Source organism: Thalassophryne amazonica, chromosome 10 (assembly GCF_902500255.1).
Source record: "Thalassophryne amazonica chromosome 10, fThaAma1.1, whole genome shotgun sequence".
NCBI classification, from domain to species: Eukaryota; Metazoa; Chordata; class Actinopteri; order Batrachoidiformes; family Batrachoididae; genus Thalassophryne; species Thalassophryne amazonica.
Genome location: NC_047112.1, coordinates 2,233,474 through 2,255,844, shown reverse-complemented (window position 1 = coordinate 2,255,844; position 22,371 = coordinate 2,233,474). Strand labels below are relative to the sequence as shown.

The 22,371-nt window shown below is 38.0% G+C and overlaps 1 protein-coding gene across 1 annotated transcript in view; it reads left to right on the top strand.

Moving 5' to 3' along the window:
* LOC117518223 (phospholipid phosphatase-related protein type 3-like) overlaps nt 1-22,371 on the top strand; it is a 57,027-nt gene that overhangs the window by 15,614 nt on the left and 19,042 nt on the right. The window contains exons 3-4 of the mRNA XM_034179295.1: nt 3,641-3,767; nt 7,651-7,846. Coding sequence (XP_034035186.1) covers nt 3,641-3,767; nt 7,651-7,846 — 323 coding nt within the window. The remainder of the gene's footprint in view (nt 1-3,640; nt 3,768-7,650; nt 7,847-22,371) is intronic.

Sequence of the window (22,371 nt, the reverse complement as noted above, 5' to 3'; positions counted from 1 at the left end):
AATTTCCTGCTTTTAAACTCAGATAAAACTGAAGTTATTGTACTTGGCCCCACAAATCTTAGAAACATGGTGTCTAACCAGATCCTTACTCTGGATGGCATTACCCTGACCTCTAGTAATACTGTGAGAAATCTTGGAGTCATTTTTGATCAGGATATGTCATTCAAAGCGCATATTAAACAAATATGTAGGACTGCTTTTTTGCATTTACGCAATATCTCTAAAATCAGAAAGGTCTTGTCTCAGAGTGATGCTGAAAAACTAATTCATGCATTTATTTCCTCTAGACTGGACTATTGTAATTCATTATTATCAGGTTGTCCTAAAAGTTCCCTAAAAAGCCTTCAGTTAATTCAAAATGCTGCAGCTAGAGTACTGACGAGGACTAGAAGGAGAGAGCATATCTCACCCATATTGGCCTCTCTTCATTGGCTTCCTGTTAATTCTAGAATAGAATTTAAAATTCTTCTTCTTACTTATAAGGTTTTGAATAATCAGGTCCCATCTTATCTTAGGGACCTCGTAGTACCATATCACCCCAATAGAGCGCTTCGCTCTCAGACTGCAGGCTTACTTGTAGTTCCTAGGGTTTGTAAGAGTAGAATGGGAGGCAGAGCCTTCAGCTTTCAGGCTCCTCTCCTGTGGAACCAGCTCCCAATTCAGATCAGGGAGACAGACACCCTCTCTACTTTTAAGATTAGGCTTAAAACTTTCCTTTTTGCTAAAGCTTATAGTTAGGGCTGGATCAGGTAACCCTGAACCATCCCTTAGTTATGCTGCTATAGACGTAGACTGCTGGGGGGTTCCCATGATGCACTGTTTCTTTCTCTTTTTGCTCTGTATGCACCACTCTGCATTTAATCATTAGTGATCGATCTCTGCTTCCCTCCACAACATGTCTTTTTCCTGGTTCTCTCCCTCAGCCCCAACCAGTCCCAGCAGAAGACTGCCCCTCCCTGAGCCTGGTTCTGCTGGAGGTTTCTTCCTGTTAAAAGGGAGTTTTTCCTTCCCACTGTAGCCAAGTGCTTGCTCACAGGGGGTCGTTTTGACCGTTGGGGTTTTACATAATTATTGTATGGCCTTGCCTTACAATATAAAGCGCCTTGGGGCAACTGTTTGTTGTGATTTGGCGCTATATAAAAAAAAAATTGATTGGTTTAATTACTGCCACCTTAAAAGCCTGTGGTACATAGCCAACTAACAAAGATAGATTGATCATATTTAAGATCGAAGCATTAAATAATGGTAGGGCTTCCTTGAGCAGCCTGGTAGGAATGGGGTCTAATAAACATGTTGATGGTTTGGATGAAGTAACTAATGAAAATAACTCAGACAGAACAATCGGAGAGAAAGAGTCTAACCAAATACCGGCATCACTGAAAGCAGCCAAAGATAACGATACGTCTTTGGGATGGTTATGAGTAATTTTTTCTCTAATAGTTAAAATTTTGTTAGCAAAGAAAGTCATGAAGTCATTACTAGTTAAAGTTAATGGAATACTCAGCTCAATAGAGCTCTGACTCTTGTCAGCCTGGCTACAGTGCTGAAAAGAAACCTGGGGTTGTTCTTATTTTCTTCAATTAGTGATGAGTAGAAAGATGTCCTAGCTTTACGGAGGGCTTTTTTTATAGAGCAACAGACTCTTTTTCCAGGCTAAGTGAAGATCTTCTAAATTAGTGAGACGCCATTTCCTCTCCAACTTACGGGTTATCTGCTTTAAGCTACGAGTTTGTGAGTTATACCACGGAGTCAGGCACTTCTGATTTAAAGCTCTCTTTTTTAGAGGAGCTACAGCATCCAAAGTTGTCTTCAATGAGGATGTAAAACTATTGACAAGATACTCTATCTCACTTACAGAGTTTAGGTAGCTACTCTGCACTGTGTTGGTATATGGCATTAGAGAACATAAAGAAGGAATCATATCCTTAAACCTAGTTACAGCGCTTTCTGAAAGACTTCTAGTGTAATGAAACTTATTCCCCACTGCTGGGTAGTCCATCAGAGTAAATGTAAATGTTATTAAGAAATGATCAGACAGAAGGGAGTTTTCAGGGAATACTGTTAAGTCTTCTATTTCCATACCATAAGTCAGAACAAGATCTAAGATATGATTAAAGTGGTGGGTGGACTCATTTACTTTTTGAGCAAAGCCAATAGAGTCTAATAATAGATTAAATGCAGTGTTGAGGCTGTCATTCTCAGCATCTGTGTGGATGTTAAAATCACCCACTATAATGATCTTATCTGAGCTAAGCACTAAGTCAGACAAAAGGTCTGAAAATTCACAGAGAAACTCACAGTAACGACCAGGTGGACGATAGATAATAACAAATAAAACTGGTTTTTGGGACTTCCAATTTGGATGGACAAGACTAAGAGTCAAGCTTTCAAATGAATTAAAGCTCTGTCTGGGTTTTGATTAATTAATAAGCTGGAATGGAAGATTGCTGCTAATCCTCCGCCCCGGCCCGTGCTACGAGCATTCTGACAGTTAGTGTGACTCGGGGGTGTTGACTCATTTAAACTAACATATTCATCCTGCTGTAACCAGGTTTCTGTAAGGCAGAATAAATCAATATGTTGATCAATTATTATATCATTTACCAACAGGGACTTAGAAGAGAGAGACCTAATGTTTAATAGACCACATTTAACTGTTTTAGTCTGTGGTGCAGTTGAAGGTGCTATATTATTTTTTCTTTTTGAATTTTTATGCTTAAATAGATTTTTGCTGGTTATTGGTAGTCTGGGAGCAGGCACCGTCTCTACGGGGATGGGGTAATGAGGGGATGGCAGGGGGAGAGAAGCTGCAGAGAGGTGTGTAAGACTACAACTCTGATGCTGTTTTGTGGTGCATTTCAGATCTTATATTGGATTTTCTGCACTGATGGCATTTGTAGCGTGTTTCAGATCTTATATTCATTTTCTGCACTGATGTTGTGGCGTGTTTCAGATCTTTTCTTGGATTTTCTGCACTGATGGCGCTTTGTGGCGCGTTTTAGATATTATATTGGATTTTCTGGACTGATGGCATTTTGTGGCACATTTCAGATCTCATATTGGATTTTCTGCACTGATGACGTTTTGTGGCGTGTTTCAGATTTTTTTCGTGGATTTTCTGCATTGATGGTGTTTTGTGGTGTGTTTCAGATTTTTTCTTGGATTTTCTGGACTGATGGCGTTTTGTGGCACATTTCAGATCTTACATTGGATTTTCTGCACTGATGACATTTTGTGGCGCGTTTCAAATCTTTTCTTGGATCTTCTGCACTGATGACGTTTTGTGGCGCGTTTCAGATCTTATATTGGATTTTCTGCACTGATGGTGTTTTGTGACACGTGTCAGATCCTATCTTTGATTTTCTGCACTGATGCCGTTTTGTGGTGCATTTCAGATCCTATCTTTAATTTTCTGCACTGATGCCATTTTGTGGCACATTTCAAATCTTTTCTTGGATCTTCTGCACTGATGGTGTTTTGTGGCGTGTTTCAGATCTTTTCTTGGATTTTCTGCACTGATGGCGTTTTGTGGCGTGTTTCAGATCTTATATTGGATTTTCTGGACTGATGGTGTTTTGTGGCGTGTTTCAGATCTTTTCTTGGATTTTCTGCAGTGATGGTGTTTTGTGGCATTTTTCAGATCATGCTGGTTGAGGGTTTGATCTACTGCATGCAGTCCAGACTCAAGCTTCGTCGAAATGAAGGAAGCATCAATGCAGGCGGCTGCAACTTCAACTCCTTTCTGCGCAGGACTGTCCGCTTTGTAGGTAAGACTGAAGCCAGATTTAGACAACCATGATGTTTTTGAGTTTGTTGTTAAGGTTGAAGCTTACCAATCCGTAGAGCAAGTACACAGGTGACAGTGGTAAGAAAAACTCCCTCTGATGATATTGAGGAAGAAACCTCAAGCAGACCAGACTCAGAGGGGTGACCCACTAACAGTTGCAAGGTTTTTGCAAAGTTTTACAATACTGAAGAAACAGACAACAGGAAGTCAAAACAGCATCTGCTTCAGGCATGACATCTCACGGTCAGTCCAGCATCCCATTGTCCACTGATGCCTATCCTGTGCAGTGCCCTCTGTACCTTGGACAGAGAGAAAAAGAGCAGAATCAGTTGGCCGGAAAAACTACATCTAAGGTAAAATTCATCAGCAGTAAATCGACAGGTGATCGCCAGCTGCTTGCCCTAAGCTTCACTAACACAACCAGAATTTAGATAAAGTTGAGGCTGAGACCTGTTCCATTATAAATAAAATGAAATTAAAAGGATAGAAAGCATAGTAACATACTATGCCAGTATGCTAGCCATACAAAAGGAAAAATAAGTGCGTCTTAAGTCTGGACTTGAAAGTCTCCACAGAATCTGTTTTATTGATGCAGGGAGATCATTCTACAGAACAGGGACATGACAAGAGAAAGCTCTGTGACTCAGACTTTTTATTTACCCTAGGGACACAAAGTAGTCCTGCACCCTGAGAACGGAAAGCCTGGGCCGGTACATAAGGTTTAATTAGGTCAGCTAGGTAGGGAGGTGCCAGTCCGTGAACAGTTTTATAGGCTAGTTGCAGAACCTTAAAATCTGATCTCACTGGGACAGGAAGCCAGTGAAAAAGTCTGACAGCAGCATTTTGAACCAATTGGAGAGCCCTAATGCTGGACTGTGGTAAACCAGAAAATAGAACATTGCAGTAGTCCAATCTAGAACAGACAAATGCATGAATTATGGTCTCAGCATCAGCCATAGACAGGATGGGACGAGTCTTCACTATATTTTGCAGGTGGAAGAAAGCAGTCCTCGTAATATTTCTAGAGTATGGGCCAGGTGGCCTACATACGATCTTTATTCTTCTGACCTTGGCTATACGTAGTATCATGGGCAGAGCAGAGAACCAGATGTTCAAACTAATTATATTTGTGACCCTCAACAGCTAATAAGCTAAACCTAGATTTATAAATGAGAGCAAGACCCCCGCCTTGCTTCGCATCACGAGGGACGTGACTAAATGTGTATGCCGGTGGGCAGGGCTCATTTCAGGGGAGGACAGCAATAGGTTTTAGCCAGGTTTCACATAAACCAATCATGTCTAAGTGATGATCCATAATTAGACCATTAATCAACAGTTCTCTAATCACCCCCTCCATGGCCTTCTGTAAAGTCTTAATGTTACCTTCCCTGTAGAGTTCTATCTATGTTTGCAAATAAGAAGGTGAAGGCCACCCGCCATCAGCAAGCAACGGCGACCCCAAAAAGAAGGCCAGTTATCAATGAACCTAAAGCCTTGCTGACTACAAAATTACGCCAGCCTCCTATTCAATGACGTCATCCTGCTAAACGCCTCATCATTACCCCAGGAGGGGAGGGGACCAGAGACTATTAAGGCCCCATTAAAAAAACATTGGCTTATTCACCTTGACATCAGAAAAAAGTGATGAGGGAGGGGGGATTCTTTTTTTCTATCTTTCTATCTTTATATTTTTTTTTATTTTTAGTTTTCTTTGATCTAAGAGAGAAGGAATTTCTTCAAAAGAAGATGTGAAATTTCAGCTACAGGTTGCCAGAAAGTGCACAGAATAGAACGTGTCAGCACAGAGCTACAACACCCTGAGGAAAAACTCTGCATCTGTTGTATTTAGCATCCAAGGTACCTCCACTGTCGAGTAGCAAGTTTTGGACCCGGCTCAGTAAATTTTGGCATGTTCAACCAAAGCATGTCACCACCTAGCAGACATGCCAATTCTTGCACCACCTATAGCACCGTCAATGAAATTTGCAAAAAAATAAAACAATAATAATAATAATAATAAAATAATTGATGTGGGCTGATTTTGGCATGTGGATAGGGATGATAAACTCATGTTTTTTATGGGGTCTAATTAATGCCGATATATTTTCCTGCAAGGTCATAAGTCCTTTCTATGTCCATTTTTGTGACCTCCAAGTGTCTCATCCTAATATCATTGACGCCGACATAAACAACTATGTGGCTATATTTAGGTTCATGTTCCTTTGGTGGACTATTCTTGTGCAACGTCAGCCTCCTAAGGTTTATTTGTTTATTTATTTGGATCCTCATTAGCTGCAGCAAAGCTGCAGCTACTCTTCCTGGGGTCCACACAAGTTTCAAACACAAACCAAAATACATTGAAAAATATATATAAAAAGACAAAAAAAGAGGAAGGAAAAAAAAAAACAAATTCCAATCAAATTAAATTAATCATCACACATGGTCAGTCTATATACACACAAAAAACATGTCTATACATGATCAAAGGTGAGAGGCAATGTCTCCAGGAATACATTTAATGTCAGCTGGTGTTTGTAATCTAACTTTGTGGGTGATAGAATCCCCTATCACTAACACATGGCGTTTTGGCCTGGAGAAAGGGGTAGAAGTCACCTGTGGACTTGGAAGACTATCAACAGGCATGTCAAAGGCTAAAAACTGTTCACAGTTTGCAGTGGCGACTGTGATTCGGGTTCCACAACTGGGCACCAGGCCCTACGTGACTTCTTCTGCCTAACAACAGTCCAAAAACCATTGTCTTTAGCTGGCGTTGTTAAGCTAATGTTAACGGACGTGCTAGCCGGCCTGACACTGAGTGCCCATAACATCTAACTCCACTGAAATAAGAAGCCACTCTAGCTTACAGACACGGCTCCCAGAAAGAGCCACCCTATCTGTAAGCATCGTGTAAGATTAATGGAAAGAGTAATGTAATGTAATGTGATACAGTAGATCTGTCTGAGGCAGGTCTCAAAAACTGTGCCCGTGCAAGAAGGAGACGAGTGAAGGAAGCCACCAAGACTCCACCGAGTCTTGGTGGAGAACTGTGCACAGTGCAGCTTTTGTTTGTTGCATCAACTAACCCTAACCCCAAGACGAGTGCTGTAATGTCCTTTAGGCCAGATATCTGCAAGGGTTGGATGTGCCATTGTTTAAACTAAACGGTGAAGAACTGAAAGAAGCGGACTCCTGTAGACACCTGGGACACATAGTCAGTAATGACCTAAGTGATGACCTTGATACAGACAGACAATGCAGGCAGCCACATGCTCACGCAGGTTCCATATGTGTCATCTTGATGTTAAATGAACCTTGTTTTGTTCATCCTGCTCTCCTGTGGACACAACTCAACTTTGGTGGAACTTCAAGAAATCATCTATAAATAAACTGTGTGATCATAACGTTATTTTAAAAGATTCAAATATGAGAGTAGAAGTCGACTGTGCACAGTCTGTGACACACAGTGATGTCAGGCTGTGATCAGGAATCTGGTCTGTGGGTTCCTGCAGAGTCTAGATGAGTCTGTGAGTCCCATCATATGTGGTGTTCTTCACCCAGCTTCACATACAGGTCCAGGATCAGGACCCGCTGGTTACCAATGTTACATACAAACCTCACTGTACAAGTCTGTACATATCATGTATCTATGTACTCTCCAGTCTGGAATAAAGTCATTGTTATTGTTATTAGGTGGACTGAATTATAACTTAAAAATAATTATGGTAGCAATTTTTTTTAAACTTTAACATCACATTCAGACTGATGTTTGTCTTGAAATGTTCAGGTTTGATCGGTCACAGAGATTCTGTCGCTCACATTGATTGATTTAAGACTTGAGAGTGGTACATGTGCGCCCCCTGCAGGTGTGCATGTGTTTGGACTGTGTGCCACAGCCCTGGTGACGGACATCATTCAGCTCGCCACGGGTTACCACGCCCCGTTCTTCCTCACAGTCTGCAAACCAAACTACACTCTGGCCGGTGTCTCCTGTGACAAAAACCTGTACATAACCAAAGACATCTGCTCCGGACACGACCAGCACGCCATCATGGCCGCCAGGTAGGAACCCCACACCTCTCAGCCCATAGTTTAAGACCCAAAATGTTGCCGGGTTCCAGCCGTGACCCTGGTGGCACGGTGGGCTCCTCTCTGAATCTGTGTGTTGTTGGTGCAGCAGCACAGTGCAGCTGTGATGTCGTGTTGATTCTGCGTCCCGTGAACGCGGACGAAGTACTGTAGAGAAAAAAGCATCATGTGAAGAAGAGACACAGCAGGATGCTCACACGTGGACGTTTTGTGTTTCTGCAGTGTTTTTTTCATGCACGTCTTTAGCTGGACTCCCTTCAACAGTTTCTTCTTTTTAACTGTGTTTTACTTTTGCACAAATGACAGCATCCAATAAAACCTCACTCTGTACAGATTTGAAATCACTGTACACAGTGTGGCCATTTGTACTTGGCCACATGGTGTGTGCAGCCAGTACACTCTGAGTGCGCGTCCCAAGCCCGGATAAATGAGGACGGTTGTGTCAGGAAGGACATCCGGAATAAAACATAGCAAAGTAAAGATGCAGACCACAATTGAATTTCCATACCGGATCGGTCCAGATCCAGGTTAAAAACAGCCACTACCGGAGCCATTGGCCAACAGGGTGCCGGCAGAAATTGGGCTACTGCTGGGCGAAGAAGAAGAAGAGGAGGAGAATGTGTCCACAGACAGCAGGAGGAGAGGAAAACTAGAAGGTTGGAAGAGAGAGTGGGGACTTTGAATGTTGGCACTTTGACTGGTAAAGGGAGAGACCTGGCTGATATGATGGAGAGGAGAAAGGTAGACATATTGTGTGTTCAAGAGTTCAAGTGGAAGGGAAGTAAGAGCAGGAGCATCGGCAGTGGGTACAAGTTATATCATGGTGAGGACAGGAAGAGAAATGATGTTGGGGTCATTTTAAAGGAAGAGTATGTTAAGTGTGTTGGAGGTTAAGCGAATTGAAGGGGTGATGATGAATATCATCATTGCATATGCCCCACAGGTAGGTTGTAAGATGAAGGAGAAAGAAGATTTCTGGAGTGTGTTAGATGAGGTGGTGGAGAGTGAACCCAAGCATGAAAGAGTGGTGATAGGAGCAGACTTCAATGGGCATGTTGGTGAAGGGAACAGAGGTGATGAGGAAGTAATGGGTAGATATGGTATCAAGGATAGGAATGGGGAAGGACAGATGGTAGTTGATTTTGCAAAAAGGATGGAAATGGCTGTGGTGAATGCCTACTTTAAGAAAAGGGAGGAGCACAGGGTGACATATGATCACAATCACTTGTGTTTGTAAGTGTACATATGTAAATAACTGTAAATATTACACCAGCTGTTTTTCATGTGTGTAGTTGTATCCAGATGTTATGAGTTTCAGATCAAAGCCTGATTAATATCGATCAAATCATGATTAAGTTCCTGCGGTGTGCAGGTGGTGCGCCTTTCCAGGTATTTAATTCAAATTCCTGTTGGGAAGGTGTAGTGACACGGACCCACAACAGGGGGCATAAAATGAACAGGCAATGGATAAGCCAAACAGTAACAATTTAATGTTGTGAAGTGCACAACGGAATACAGACAAATACGGTTTTAGTACCACAGACAATTATAAGTAGAGTGACGTGTGGGCAGGCTTGAGGATAGGAGACGTCCGTCCAGAATCGAGCTGGACCCCACACGGCCCTCACTGCCAACGGGTCTGAAGAACACCGGAGCCGCCAAGTCCTGGATCCCCAGGTGGCCACCGTCTCCAGCTGTCAGACCTGGTACTGCTGGCAGAGAACAGAAACAGTATTGATGAGTGTGAGTTCGCACACTCAGTAATCCCGCAGATTGTGTTCGTTAGGGAGGGAGCACCTCCACCTCCAGTCACACACTCGTGCAGCTCCTGTCTAACCACTTATCTGGTTGGGGTGTGAAACAAAGCCGTTGCTGTTCACACCAAACGCCAATCCCACAGATAAGGCAACACCACAGGAAAACGGCTGCAAAAAGAGTTCAGACTATGACACAGTTTTAGATACAGCAGAGAATTACCTCTTCTGGTGGCTGATTTCTCAGTGAGGAGGTGGAGTAGCAGTCCGGCCTTTATGGTGATGGGTTGGATGAGTGACAGCTGGTGCTGATGATGTGTGACAGCTGTCACTCCCAGTGGCTCCGACGCCCTCTCGTGCTTGAAGCCCGCACTTCAAGCAGGGTGCCATCTGGTGGTGATGGGCCAGCAGTACCTCCTCTTCAGCGGCCCACACAACAGTTCCATCTTTAATAATGTAATAAAAATGTAAACATCCACATAACAATGTACAGTGATGAAAGTGGCCCTTAGAAAAAAACCCCTGAAATTATTTTTCATGACTTTGGGGCTGCGGGGGTGGGGGGTACTACATGCGATCAATAAACTAAATGAGAGCTCTTTGTCAGTCCCATTTTCTTGCTCATTTTAGTCATAAAAAGCAGATTTCCTCATATTGTCAAGATGACAGAACTGTAACACACAGAGTGGATTAGAACACGGTGTTACTAATATTTAATAAAAGCACAGATTCCCGTTGGACTCTTACTGTTCTCTCTCTACATCTGACTTCAGAAAGTTGTGCTTTTAGCACAAATAATTTTAAATAAACTTTAATTCAAGTAAAAGCTGCACCTCCTCTTCGTTAAGTCACCAATATAACCTTTAGTTCTCAGAACACTGATTTGGGTTTAAATCAGATTCTTATTCACTTCTGTAAGTGGTTTTTCCATCCAGTGCCGACATCAGCGTTTCTGGGAAACTCACAACTTCAGTGTCGCACAAAACGACACGCAAACATTTTTTACATCAATGTCTGTCTTTTGGAGTGTGTTAAATATTGATCACATTTTAATTCACATGAATATTTCACATCCATGTAACAGAAGAAACCATAAAATGCAGATTTAGCAGGTTAACACATCATGTTTCCATGGAGACGGTTTGAAGTCAGTTCAGTTTGAAACATGATATAAAAATAAAACCCTGATCGGGAACGTTCATTTTCCTGTATAAACGATGATTTTAAAGGAAGTCTGCCGGCGTTTTGGTCCTTTGGCGCGAACCAGCTTCATGTGAATTTATTCCTGATGAACTTTAAGTCATCTTCCTGCAGCAGAACAACGTTTCATCCATTTGCTTGCTGTTTCAGCCCAGCACGGAGTTCACTGTAAAATCTGGAACAGCACCTCTCATTGGCTGCTGTGTGGGTGGGCAGCGGTCTCAGATCCGGACGTTAAAATGTGAGACTGAATGTCCACTGTGGCGTCTCGGAGACGTTTCCAAACTGTTTTACAAACACCAACATCATGAAGTCAGACCAAAGAAACAAAAATAACCCCGAAACATTCATCACTAGTCACATGACACAACCAACCAATGGGAGGCCAGCATCGTGCACTGCTTTGTGCCAAGCCTTGTGATTGGCTGCCAGGTCCAGTAAACATCCAAATGGACGACAGGAACAACTGTGACAACATTTTGCTTCAATCGATGCTTGATTTTGTGAGAAATTTCAACATTTTCTCCCCAGAAACTGGAATTCCATGAATTTCTGGAAAACTTTCATCACTGAATGTAAACCGTCCACATAATAATGTCAACTGTTCCCTGGGCGTGTCACAATACATGTGTTTGTATTGAAATGTAGAGCACACACCCACGGCACATTGTGCACAGAAACACAGTATGATTCTACACACGTCAATCACTGACATCCACAGACTGTCCATCACTCGAGTTTCATGCTCTGTGCAGGAGGCGTGGCCAGTGGCCACACCCCTCAGTCTGCCATGTATGTTTGAGGTGAAAAGAGGAAACAGTGAGCCGGGAAGTCAAAGCAAGCAACTGGATTATTCCATTCAGAAACTTTGGAAGCATGAGTGAAATTGGTTTATTATCTTGCCAAAATGATGTTTTGTGGGATATGTTACCGAATGTGTGTGTGTTTGTTTGTAATCATTGCATTTTTCACCTTTAACTCGCTATGCAGCACACAGTTTACATCAAAGACTCTTGCAACTTCACATATAGCATGTCAAAGGTCAAGGTCACAGGAAGGTCAAAGACTAAAATCACTAAAACAACTTTGCTGGTCGCAAAAAAGCCCCAATTTTTTTTTGGGGGGGGGGGGGTTTAGTGTTTGACCTTCCTGTGACCTTGTCCTATGACCTTTTTGTGTGCTGAAAGGTATCCTCCTATGGCTGCTATATTTGAATTGACAAGAATCTGCAATGATGATTTGCATGGTTTTTCACACGAAAATGATTTTTGTACATTTTTTCATCTTGATGTCACTAAATGATGTCATAACTTGAAACCTTTGCTATATTATGGATCCTCTCATCAAGCCCTTTAATTTGGTGTATTACACGACTCATGTTGTAGGTCTTTGGAGCAGGTCTGTGGGTTGACTATGACTGTTCTCACCATCCTTTGCTTCAGTTTATCTGAGATTTTTCTTGGTCTGCCACTTTGGGCCTTAACTAGTACTGTGCCTGTGGTCTTCCATTTCCTCACTATCTTCCTCACAGTGGAAACTGACAGCTGAAATCTCTGAGATAGCTTTTTGTATCCTTCCCCTAAACCATGATGTTGAACAATCTTTGTTTTCAGGTAATTTGAAAGTTGTTTAGAGGCTCCCATGTTGCCACTCATTAGAAGAGATGCAAAGAGGGGAAACATTTTCAAATGGCCAACTTAAATACCCTTTCTCATGACTGGATGCACCTGTGTAAGGAGGTCAAGGGTCAATGAGCTTACCAAACCAATTTTGTGTTCCAATAATTAGTGCTAAATGTATTCAAATCAATAAAATTACAAGGGTGCCCAAATTTATGCACCTGCCTAATTTTGTTTAAAAAATTATTGCACACTTTCTGTAAATACTAGAAACTTCATTTCACTTCTCAAATATCAGTGTTTTTCTGCTATATGATATATTTCAGTGAAATTTCTGATCCAGACAACCAATGATTTTTATAGGAAAATCAAGACAATTATCAGGGGTGCCCAAACATTTGCATACAACTGTATGTGGACTATTCACATAATTATTTATATAATTTACATTATTATGTGGACGATTCACATTATGTGGATGATTCACATTATTATATGGATGATTCCCATTATTAGGTGAACTGTTCACATTATTAAATATGTATGTGATTCACATTATTATGTGTACGATTCACATTATTATGTATATGATTCACATTATTATGTATATGATTCACATTATTATGTGGACGATTCACATTATGTGGACGATTCACATTATGTGGACGATTCACATTATGTGGACGATTCACATTATTATGGATATGATTCATATCATTATATGGATGATACATATTATTATGTATATGAGTCACATTATTATGTGGACGATTTACATTATTGTGTGTATGATTCCCATTGTTATGTGTACTATTCACATTATTATGGTTATGATTCACATTATTATATGGATGATTCCCATTATTAGGTGAACTGTTCACATTATTACATATGTATGTGATTCACATTATTATGGATATGATTCACATCATTATATGGATGATACACATTATTATGTGGATGATTCACATTGTTATGTGTACGATTCACATCATTATATGGATGATACACGTTGTTATGTGGACGATTCACATTATGTGTACGATTCACATTGTTATGGATATGATTCACATCATTATATGGATGATACACATTATGTGGATGATTCACATTGTTATGTGTACGATTCACATTGTTATGGATATGATTCACATCATTATATGGATGATACACATTATGTGGATGATTCACATTGTTATGTGGATGATTCACATTATTATGTGGATGATTCACATTGTTATGTGGATGATTCACATTGTTATGTGTACTATTCACATTATTATGGATATGATTCACATCATTATGTGGATGATACACATTATGTGGATGATTCACATTATGGATATGATTCACATCATTATATGGATGATACACATTATTATGTGGATGACTCACATTATTATGTGTAGGATTCACATTATTATGTATGTGATTCACATTATTATGGATGTGATTCACATTGTTATGTGTACTATTCTTCATTATTATGTATGTGATTCACATTATTATGTGGGCAATTCACATTATTTTGTGGATGATTCACATTGTTATGTGTACGATTCACATTATGTGGATGATTCATATCATTATATGGATGATACACATTATTATGTGGATGATTCACATTATTATGTGGATGATTCACATTGTTATGTGTACGATTCACATTATGTGGATGATTCATATCATTATATGGATGATACACATTATGTGGATGATTCACATTATTATGTGGATGATTCACATTGTTACGTGTACGATTCACATTGTTACGTGTACGATTCACATTGTTACGTGTACGATTCACATTGTTACGTGTACAATTCATATTGTTACGTGTACAATTCACATTGTTATGGATATGATTCACATCATTATATGGATGATACACATGTGGATGATTCACATTATTATGGATGTGATTCACATTATTATGTGTAGGATTCACATTATTATGTCGGCAATTGACTTTATTATGTGTAGGATTCACATTATTATGGATGTGATTCAATCAATCAATCAATTTTTTTATATAGCGCCAAATCACAACAAACAGTTGCCCCAAGGCGCTTTATATTGTAAGGCAAGGCCATACAATAATTATGTAAAACCCCAACGGTCAAAACGACCCCCTGTGAGCAAGCACTTGGCTACAGTGGGAAGGAAAAACTCCCTTTTAACAGGAAGAAACCTCCAGCAGAACCAGGCTCAGGGAGGGGCAGTCTTCTGCTGGGACTGGTTGGGGCTGAGGGAGAGAACCAGGAAAAAGACATGCTGTGGAGGGGAGCAGAGATCGATCACTAATGATTAAATGCAGAGTGGTGCATACAGAGCAAAAAGAGAAAGAAACCCCCCAGCAGTCTACGTCTATAGCAGCATAACTAAGGGATGGTTCAGGGTCACCTGATCCAGCCCTAACTATAAGCTTTAGCAAAAAGGAAAGTTTTAAGCCTAATCTTAAAAGTAGAGAGGGTGTCTGTTTCCCTGATCTGAATTGGGAGCTGGTTCCTACACATAATAAAGTGAATTGCCGACATAATAATGTGAATCGTCCACATAATAATGTGAATCACATCCATAATAATGTGAATTGCCGACATAATAATGTGAATCGTCCACAAAATAATGTGAATCACATCCATAATAATGTGAATTGCCGACATAATAATGTGAATCGTCCACAAAATAATGTGAATCACATCCATAATAATGTGAATCCTACACATAATGTGAATCGTCCACATTATTATGGATGTGATTCACATTATTATGTGGACGATTCACATTATTATGTCGGCAATTCACTTTATTATGTGTAGGATTCACATTATTATGGATGTGATTCACATTATTATGTGGACGATTCACATTATTATGTCGGCAATTCACTTTATTATGTGTAGGATTCGCATTATTATGTGTAGGATTCACATTATTATGTCGGCAATTCACTTTATTATGTGTAGGATTCACTTTATTATGTGTAGGATTCACATTATGTCGGCAATTCACTTTATTATGTGTAGGATTCACATTATTATGGATGTGATTCACATTATTTTATGGACGATTCACATTATTATGTCGGCAATTCACATTATTACGGATGTGATTCACATTATTATGTGGACGATTCACATTATTATGTCGGCAATTCACTTTATTATGTGTAGGATTCACATTATTATGGATGTGATTCACATTATTATGTGGACGATTCACATTATTATGTGTAGGATTCACATTATTATGGATGTGATTCACATTATTTTATGGACGATTCACATTATTATGTCCGCAATTCACATTATTATGGATGTGATTCACATTATTATGTGGACGATTCACATTATTATGTCGGCAATTCACTTTATTATGTGTAGGATTCACATTATTATGGATGTGATTCACATTATTATGTGTAGGATTCACATTATTATGTGTAGGATTCACATTATTATGTGTAGGATTCACATTATTATGTGTAGGATTCACATTATTATGTGTAGGATTCACATTATTATGTGTAGGATTCACATTATTATGTGTAGGATTCACATTATTTTATGGATGTGATTCACATTATTTTGTGGACGATTCACATTATTATGTCGGCAATTCACTTTATTATGTGTAGGATTCACATTATTATGGATGTGATTCACATTATTATGTCGGCAATTCACATTATTATGGATGTGATTCACATTATTATGTGTAGGATTCACATTATTATGTGTAGGATTCACATTATTATGTGTAGGATTCACATTATTATGTGTAGGATTCACATTATTTTATGGATGTGATTCACATTATTTTGTGGACGATTCACATTATTATGTCGGCAATTCACTTTATTATGTGTAGGATTCGCATTATTATGTGTAGGATTCACATTATTATGTCGGCAATTCACATTATTATGGATGTGATTCACATTATTATGGATGTGATTCACATTATTATGGATGTGATTCACATTATTATGGATGTGATTCACATTGTTATGGATGTAATTCACATTATTTTGTGGACGATTCACATTATTATGTCGGCAATTCACTTTATTATGTGTAGGATTCGCATTATTATGTGTAGGATTCACATTATTATGTCGGCAATTCACATTATTATGGATGTGATTCACATTATTATGGATGTGATTCACATTATTATGGATGTGATTCACATTATTATGGATGTGATTCACATTGTTATGGATGTGATTCACATTATTATGTGGACGATTTACGTTATTATGGATATGATTCACATTATTATGTGGACGATTTACATTGCTAAATGATTAAAACAACACTAGAAGCACTCAGAGTGCAAACCTCCGCCAAGGCCATGGGGTCACCGACGCCATAACATCTACACGCCGTGGAATCATTGAACCTAAAAAAGTCTAACAGTGATGTTTGCTCAGTAGTAAAAAAGTTTCATCTGCTGTGACTGGATAGCATTTATCCTTAGCGCTTGGCATCACAGTTTATTGCAACTTGCACCTTTCCCAGAAGCTACTGTCATCTGAGCACTGATATTGATATTGCATGTACTTATAGACAAAAACAAATAAGAGACAACATTCAATTTATTAATCAACTAAACTGCAAATATATGAATATATATACTGACCCTAAAGACATTCCCTCCTTGGCACAGTGATCTATTTCTTTGTCTCTTTTTCTAAAATTGTATATAATAATCATTAGATTATTAATATATAAACGAAAATAAATGTAAGAAGTATTACAATTTGAAAACAAATGCACCCGAACGTGATGACAGCTGCAACTGCTTAATGCTAACTTTTAACATTGAAAATGCCATAGACATGCTAAAGCGTTAGCATCGGGATCCGGATCACCACTAAAATTTAATCACTTGTTCCTCTTGTCATTTCCAACCACGCCACAAAATTTCAACAAAAATAAATTTAAGAAATATTACAATTTGAAAACAAATGCACCCGGACGTGATGACAGCTGCAACTGCTTAATGCTAACTTTTAACATTGAAAATGACATAGACATGCGGATCGTAATCTGGATCACCACTAAAATTTAATCACTTGTTCCTCTTGTCATTTCCAACCACTCCACAAAATTTCATCAAAATCCGTTCAAAATGTTTTGAGTTATCCTGCTGACAGACAGACAGACAAACAAATGCAACCGAAAACATAACCTCCTTGGCGGAGGTAATAAAGAAAACATGGAAAATACTGAATAGTATCATAGCAAATAAACCCAAATCAAAGAATTACCCAAATTACTTTACTTATAATAACAAAGATGAATATAACATGAACCAAGTAGTGCATAGTTTCAATTAATTTTTTGCTAATGTTGGTCCAGATCTGGCAGCTGACATCCCTTACCAAAAATAGTACTGATAAGTATATAAAAAGTAAACTAGAAGTATACTTGAAACATACTTACATATACTACTTTTTGGTAAGGGATTCCACACAGCCCAAGAGGAAAATCACCAATTAATTGATAGAAATCCACATACAATGTTCCTTGGCCCAGTTGATGAAAGGGAAATTATTAAAGTAGTTCATACATGTAAAAGCAAAAAGTCAGCTGATCATAATGACGTACATATGTCCTTAGTAAAGCAATTAATTACTGAAATCGCCAAACAATTAACAAATATGTTTAATACATCATTTCAAACTGGAATTGTCCCAAATGGTATGAAAAAAGCAAAAGTGATACCTTTATTCAAATCTGGTGACAAACATCTTTTTACTAATTACAGGCCTGTGTCTTTATTGTCACAGTTTTCAAAGATATTGGAAAAACTTTACAACAGCAGGTTGCTTGATGACTGTCAGTATGGTTTTAGAGCAAAAAGGTCCACTGCACTGGCACTGGCAATTGAAGAGATCAATAAACATGTGGACCAAAGGGAAATAGTTTTAGGTTTATTTATTGACCCAAGAAAGGCTTTTGACACAATCAATCACAATATATTATTTCAAAAGATGGAACTGTATGGGATCAGAGGAGTGGCTCTGAATTGAAACCAGAAGCAGTTTGTTAAACTCGGGGACTGCTGTTCTTCATATCTGGACATCGTTTGTGGGGTTCCCCAGGGTTCTGTGTTGGGACCAAAGTTATTTATTTTATACATTAACGATTTATGTACATTTTTGGATGTGTTCATAGCAGTTCTCTTTGCAGATTACAAAAACCTGTTTTGTTCAGGAGATAATTTGCAACAATTATTATCTGATTTAGGATTGGAAAAGATAAAGTTGAAGAGTTGGTTTGATATTAACAAACTGTCATTAAATTGGTCTAAAACTAAAATAATGTTATTTTGAAATCATAAAAAAGAAGCACAAATACAGTTAAATACAGAAGGGTAAACAGAATGTGTCAAAGAGAACAAGTTGTTAGGTGTGATTATTGATGAAAGAATCAACTGGAAAGCTCATATTCAGCATATTCAAAAGAAAGTATCAAAAAGTATTGCAGTTTTAAATAACTATAATAACTGTAAAACCACAGTGCAACCATTATTCATCCTTCAAAAAAGACCATTACGAACAATCCACAATACAGGGTATCGGGACCATACCAACCCATTGTTCATTAAATCGAAAACATTAAAACTCTATGATATGATAACATCCAAGACTGTTCAGTTGATGTACAAAGTGAAAAATAAGCAATTGCCATTTAGAATTCAAGATTTTTTTTTTGTTTTTTTGTTTTACGCAAAGAGAAGGAATATATAATTTAAGGGGTTTGTGTATCATTTTAAAATTGCGGGTGCTCGGACAACCAGGAAATGCTTCTGTGTCTCCATTTGTGGCTCCAAAAAATGGAATAATCTACCTGAGGAACTCAAACGATGTCCAAATATTAACCGGTTCAAATATTTACATAAAGAAATGGTGTTCTCTGGATATGTATCTGATGAAATAGGTTGAGTTTGTGTGTTGTATGAAGAATCTGCTACACTTGAATCCTTACTACTGAAAATGTACGGTGGTAACGAGCACGTAATAGGAGCTGTTTGGGAAATATGTGACTTCGCTTGAGATTTTGTTTGGAAATGTTCGTTCATGATCAGGCACATAGCCTGGTTTAATTTGAATGTACGGAGCGGTGTTGGCATTGATAAGCGTTGCTTCTGCCTACACCAGGGGTGGCCAAGTTCGGTCCTCGAGAGCCACCTTCCTGACACTCTTAGTTGTCTCCCTGCTCCAACACACCTGAATCCAAAGAAAGACTCAGTCTTTCATTGGATTTCATTGTCAGGAAGGTGGCTCTCGAGGACCGAACTTGGCCACCCCTGGCCTTCACCTTTTGGGCGCTATGTACATTGTTTTCTTTTTTTTCTTTTAACTACTTTGTCGATGAATTTTATTTGTGTACAAGTGATTTTTGTTAAACATATGTGTGCCTAATAAATTCAATTCAATTCAAATACTATTCACATTATTATGGATATGATACACATCATTATATGGATGATACACATTATGTGGACGATTCACATTATTATGTGGACAATTCACATTGTTATGTGGACGATTCACATTATGTGGACGATTCACATTATTATGTGGATGATTCACATTATTATGGATATGACTCACATTGTTATGTATGTGATTCGCATTATTATGCGTACTATTCACATTATTATGTGGACTATTCACATTGTGTGGACGATTCACATTATTATGTATATGATTCACATTATTATGTGTACTATTCACATTGTTATGTGTACTATTCACATTGTTATGTATATGATTCACATTATTATGTATATGATTCACATTATTATGTGTACTGTTCAGATTATTATGTATATTATTCACATTATTATGTGGATGATTTACATTATTATGGATATGATTCACGTTATTATGTGTATGATTCACACTGTTATATGTACTATTCACATTACCATGTATATGATTCACATTATTATGTGGGGAATTCACATTATTATGTGGACTACTCACATTATGTATATGATTCACATTATTATGTGGACGATTCACATTACTTGGATGATTCATATCATTATGTATATGATTCACATTGTTATGTGGACGATTCACATTATTATGTATATGATTCACATTATTATGGACGATTCACATTATTATGTGGACTATTCACATTGTGTGGACGATTCACATTATTATGGACGATTCACATTATTATGTGGACTATTCACATTGTGTGGACGATTCACATTATTATGTATATGATTCACATTATTATGAGGACAATTCACATTATTATGTGTACTATTCACATTATGTATATGATTCACATTATTATGTATATGATTCACATTATTATGTGTACTGTTCAGATTATTATGTATATTATTCACATTATTATGGACGATTCACATTATTATGTGGACTATTCACATTGTGTGGACGATTCACATTATTATGGACGATTCACATTATTATGTGGACTATTCACATTGTGTGGACGATTCACATTATTATGTATATGATTCACATTATTATGAGGACAATTCACATTATTATGTGTACTATTCACATTGTTATGTATATGATTCACATTATTATGTATATGATTCACATTATTGTGTACTGTTCAGATTATTATGTATATGATTCACATTATTATGGACGATTCACATTATTATGTGGACTATTCACATTGTGTGGACGATTCACATTATTATGTATATGATTCACATTATTATGAGGACAATTCACATTATGTGTACTATTCACATTGTTATGTATATGATTCACATTATTATGTATATGATTCACATTATTATGTGTACTGTTCAGATTATTATGTATATTATTCACATTATTATGTGGATGATTTACATTATTATGGATATGATTCACGTTATTATGTGTATGATTCACACTGTTATATGTACTATTCACATTACCATGTATATGATTCACATTATTATGTGGGGAATTCACATTATTATGTGGACTACTCACATTATGTATATGATTCACATTATTATGTGGACGATTCACATTACTTGGATGATTCATATCATTATGTATATGATTCACATTGTTATGTGGACGATTCACATTATTATGTATATGATTCACATTATTATGGACGATTCACATTATTATGGACGATTCACATTACCTGGACGATTCACATCATTATGTATAGGATTCACATTATGTGTACTATTCAGATTATCATGTATATGATTCACATTATTAAGCAGACCATTTACATTATTAAGTGAACTATTCACATTATTATGCGGACGATTAACAGAATTATGCAGACCATTCACATTATTATGTGGACCATTCACATTATTATGTGGACCATATGTGGACCATTCACATTATTATGCGGACGATTAACATTATTATGCGGACGATTAACAGAATTATGCGGACCATTCACATTATTATGTGGACCATTCACATTATCATGCGGCCCATTCACATTATTATGAGGCCCATTCACATTATTATGCGGACGATTTACATTATTATGCGTACTATTCACATTATTATGAGGCCCATTCACATTATTATGTCGCCCATTCACATTATTATGCGGACGATTTACATTATTATGCGTACTATTCACATTATTATGCGGACCATTCACGTTATTATGCGTACTATTCACATTATTATGTCGCGCATTCACATTATTATGTCGCCCATTCACATTATTATGCGGACGATTTACATTATTTTGCGTACTATTCACATTATTATGCGGACCATTCACATTATTATGCGGACCATTCACATTATTCTGTAGAGGATTTACATCATTATGTGAACTATTCACATTATGTTGAGGATTCACATTGTTATGTTGACCCATTCACGTTATTATGCGGACGATTCACATTATTATGTGGACGATTCACCTTATGTACCATTCAC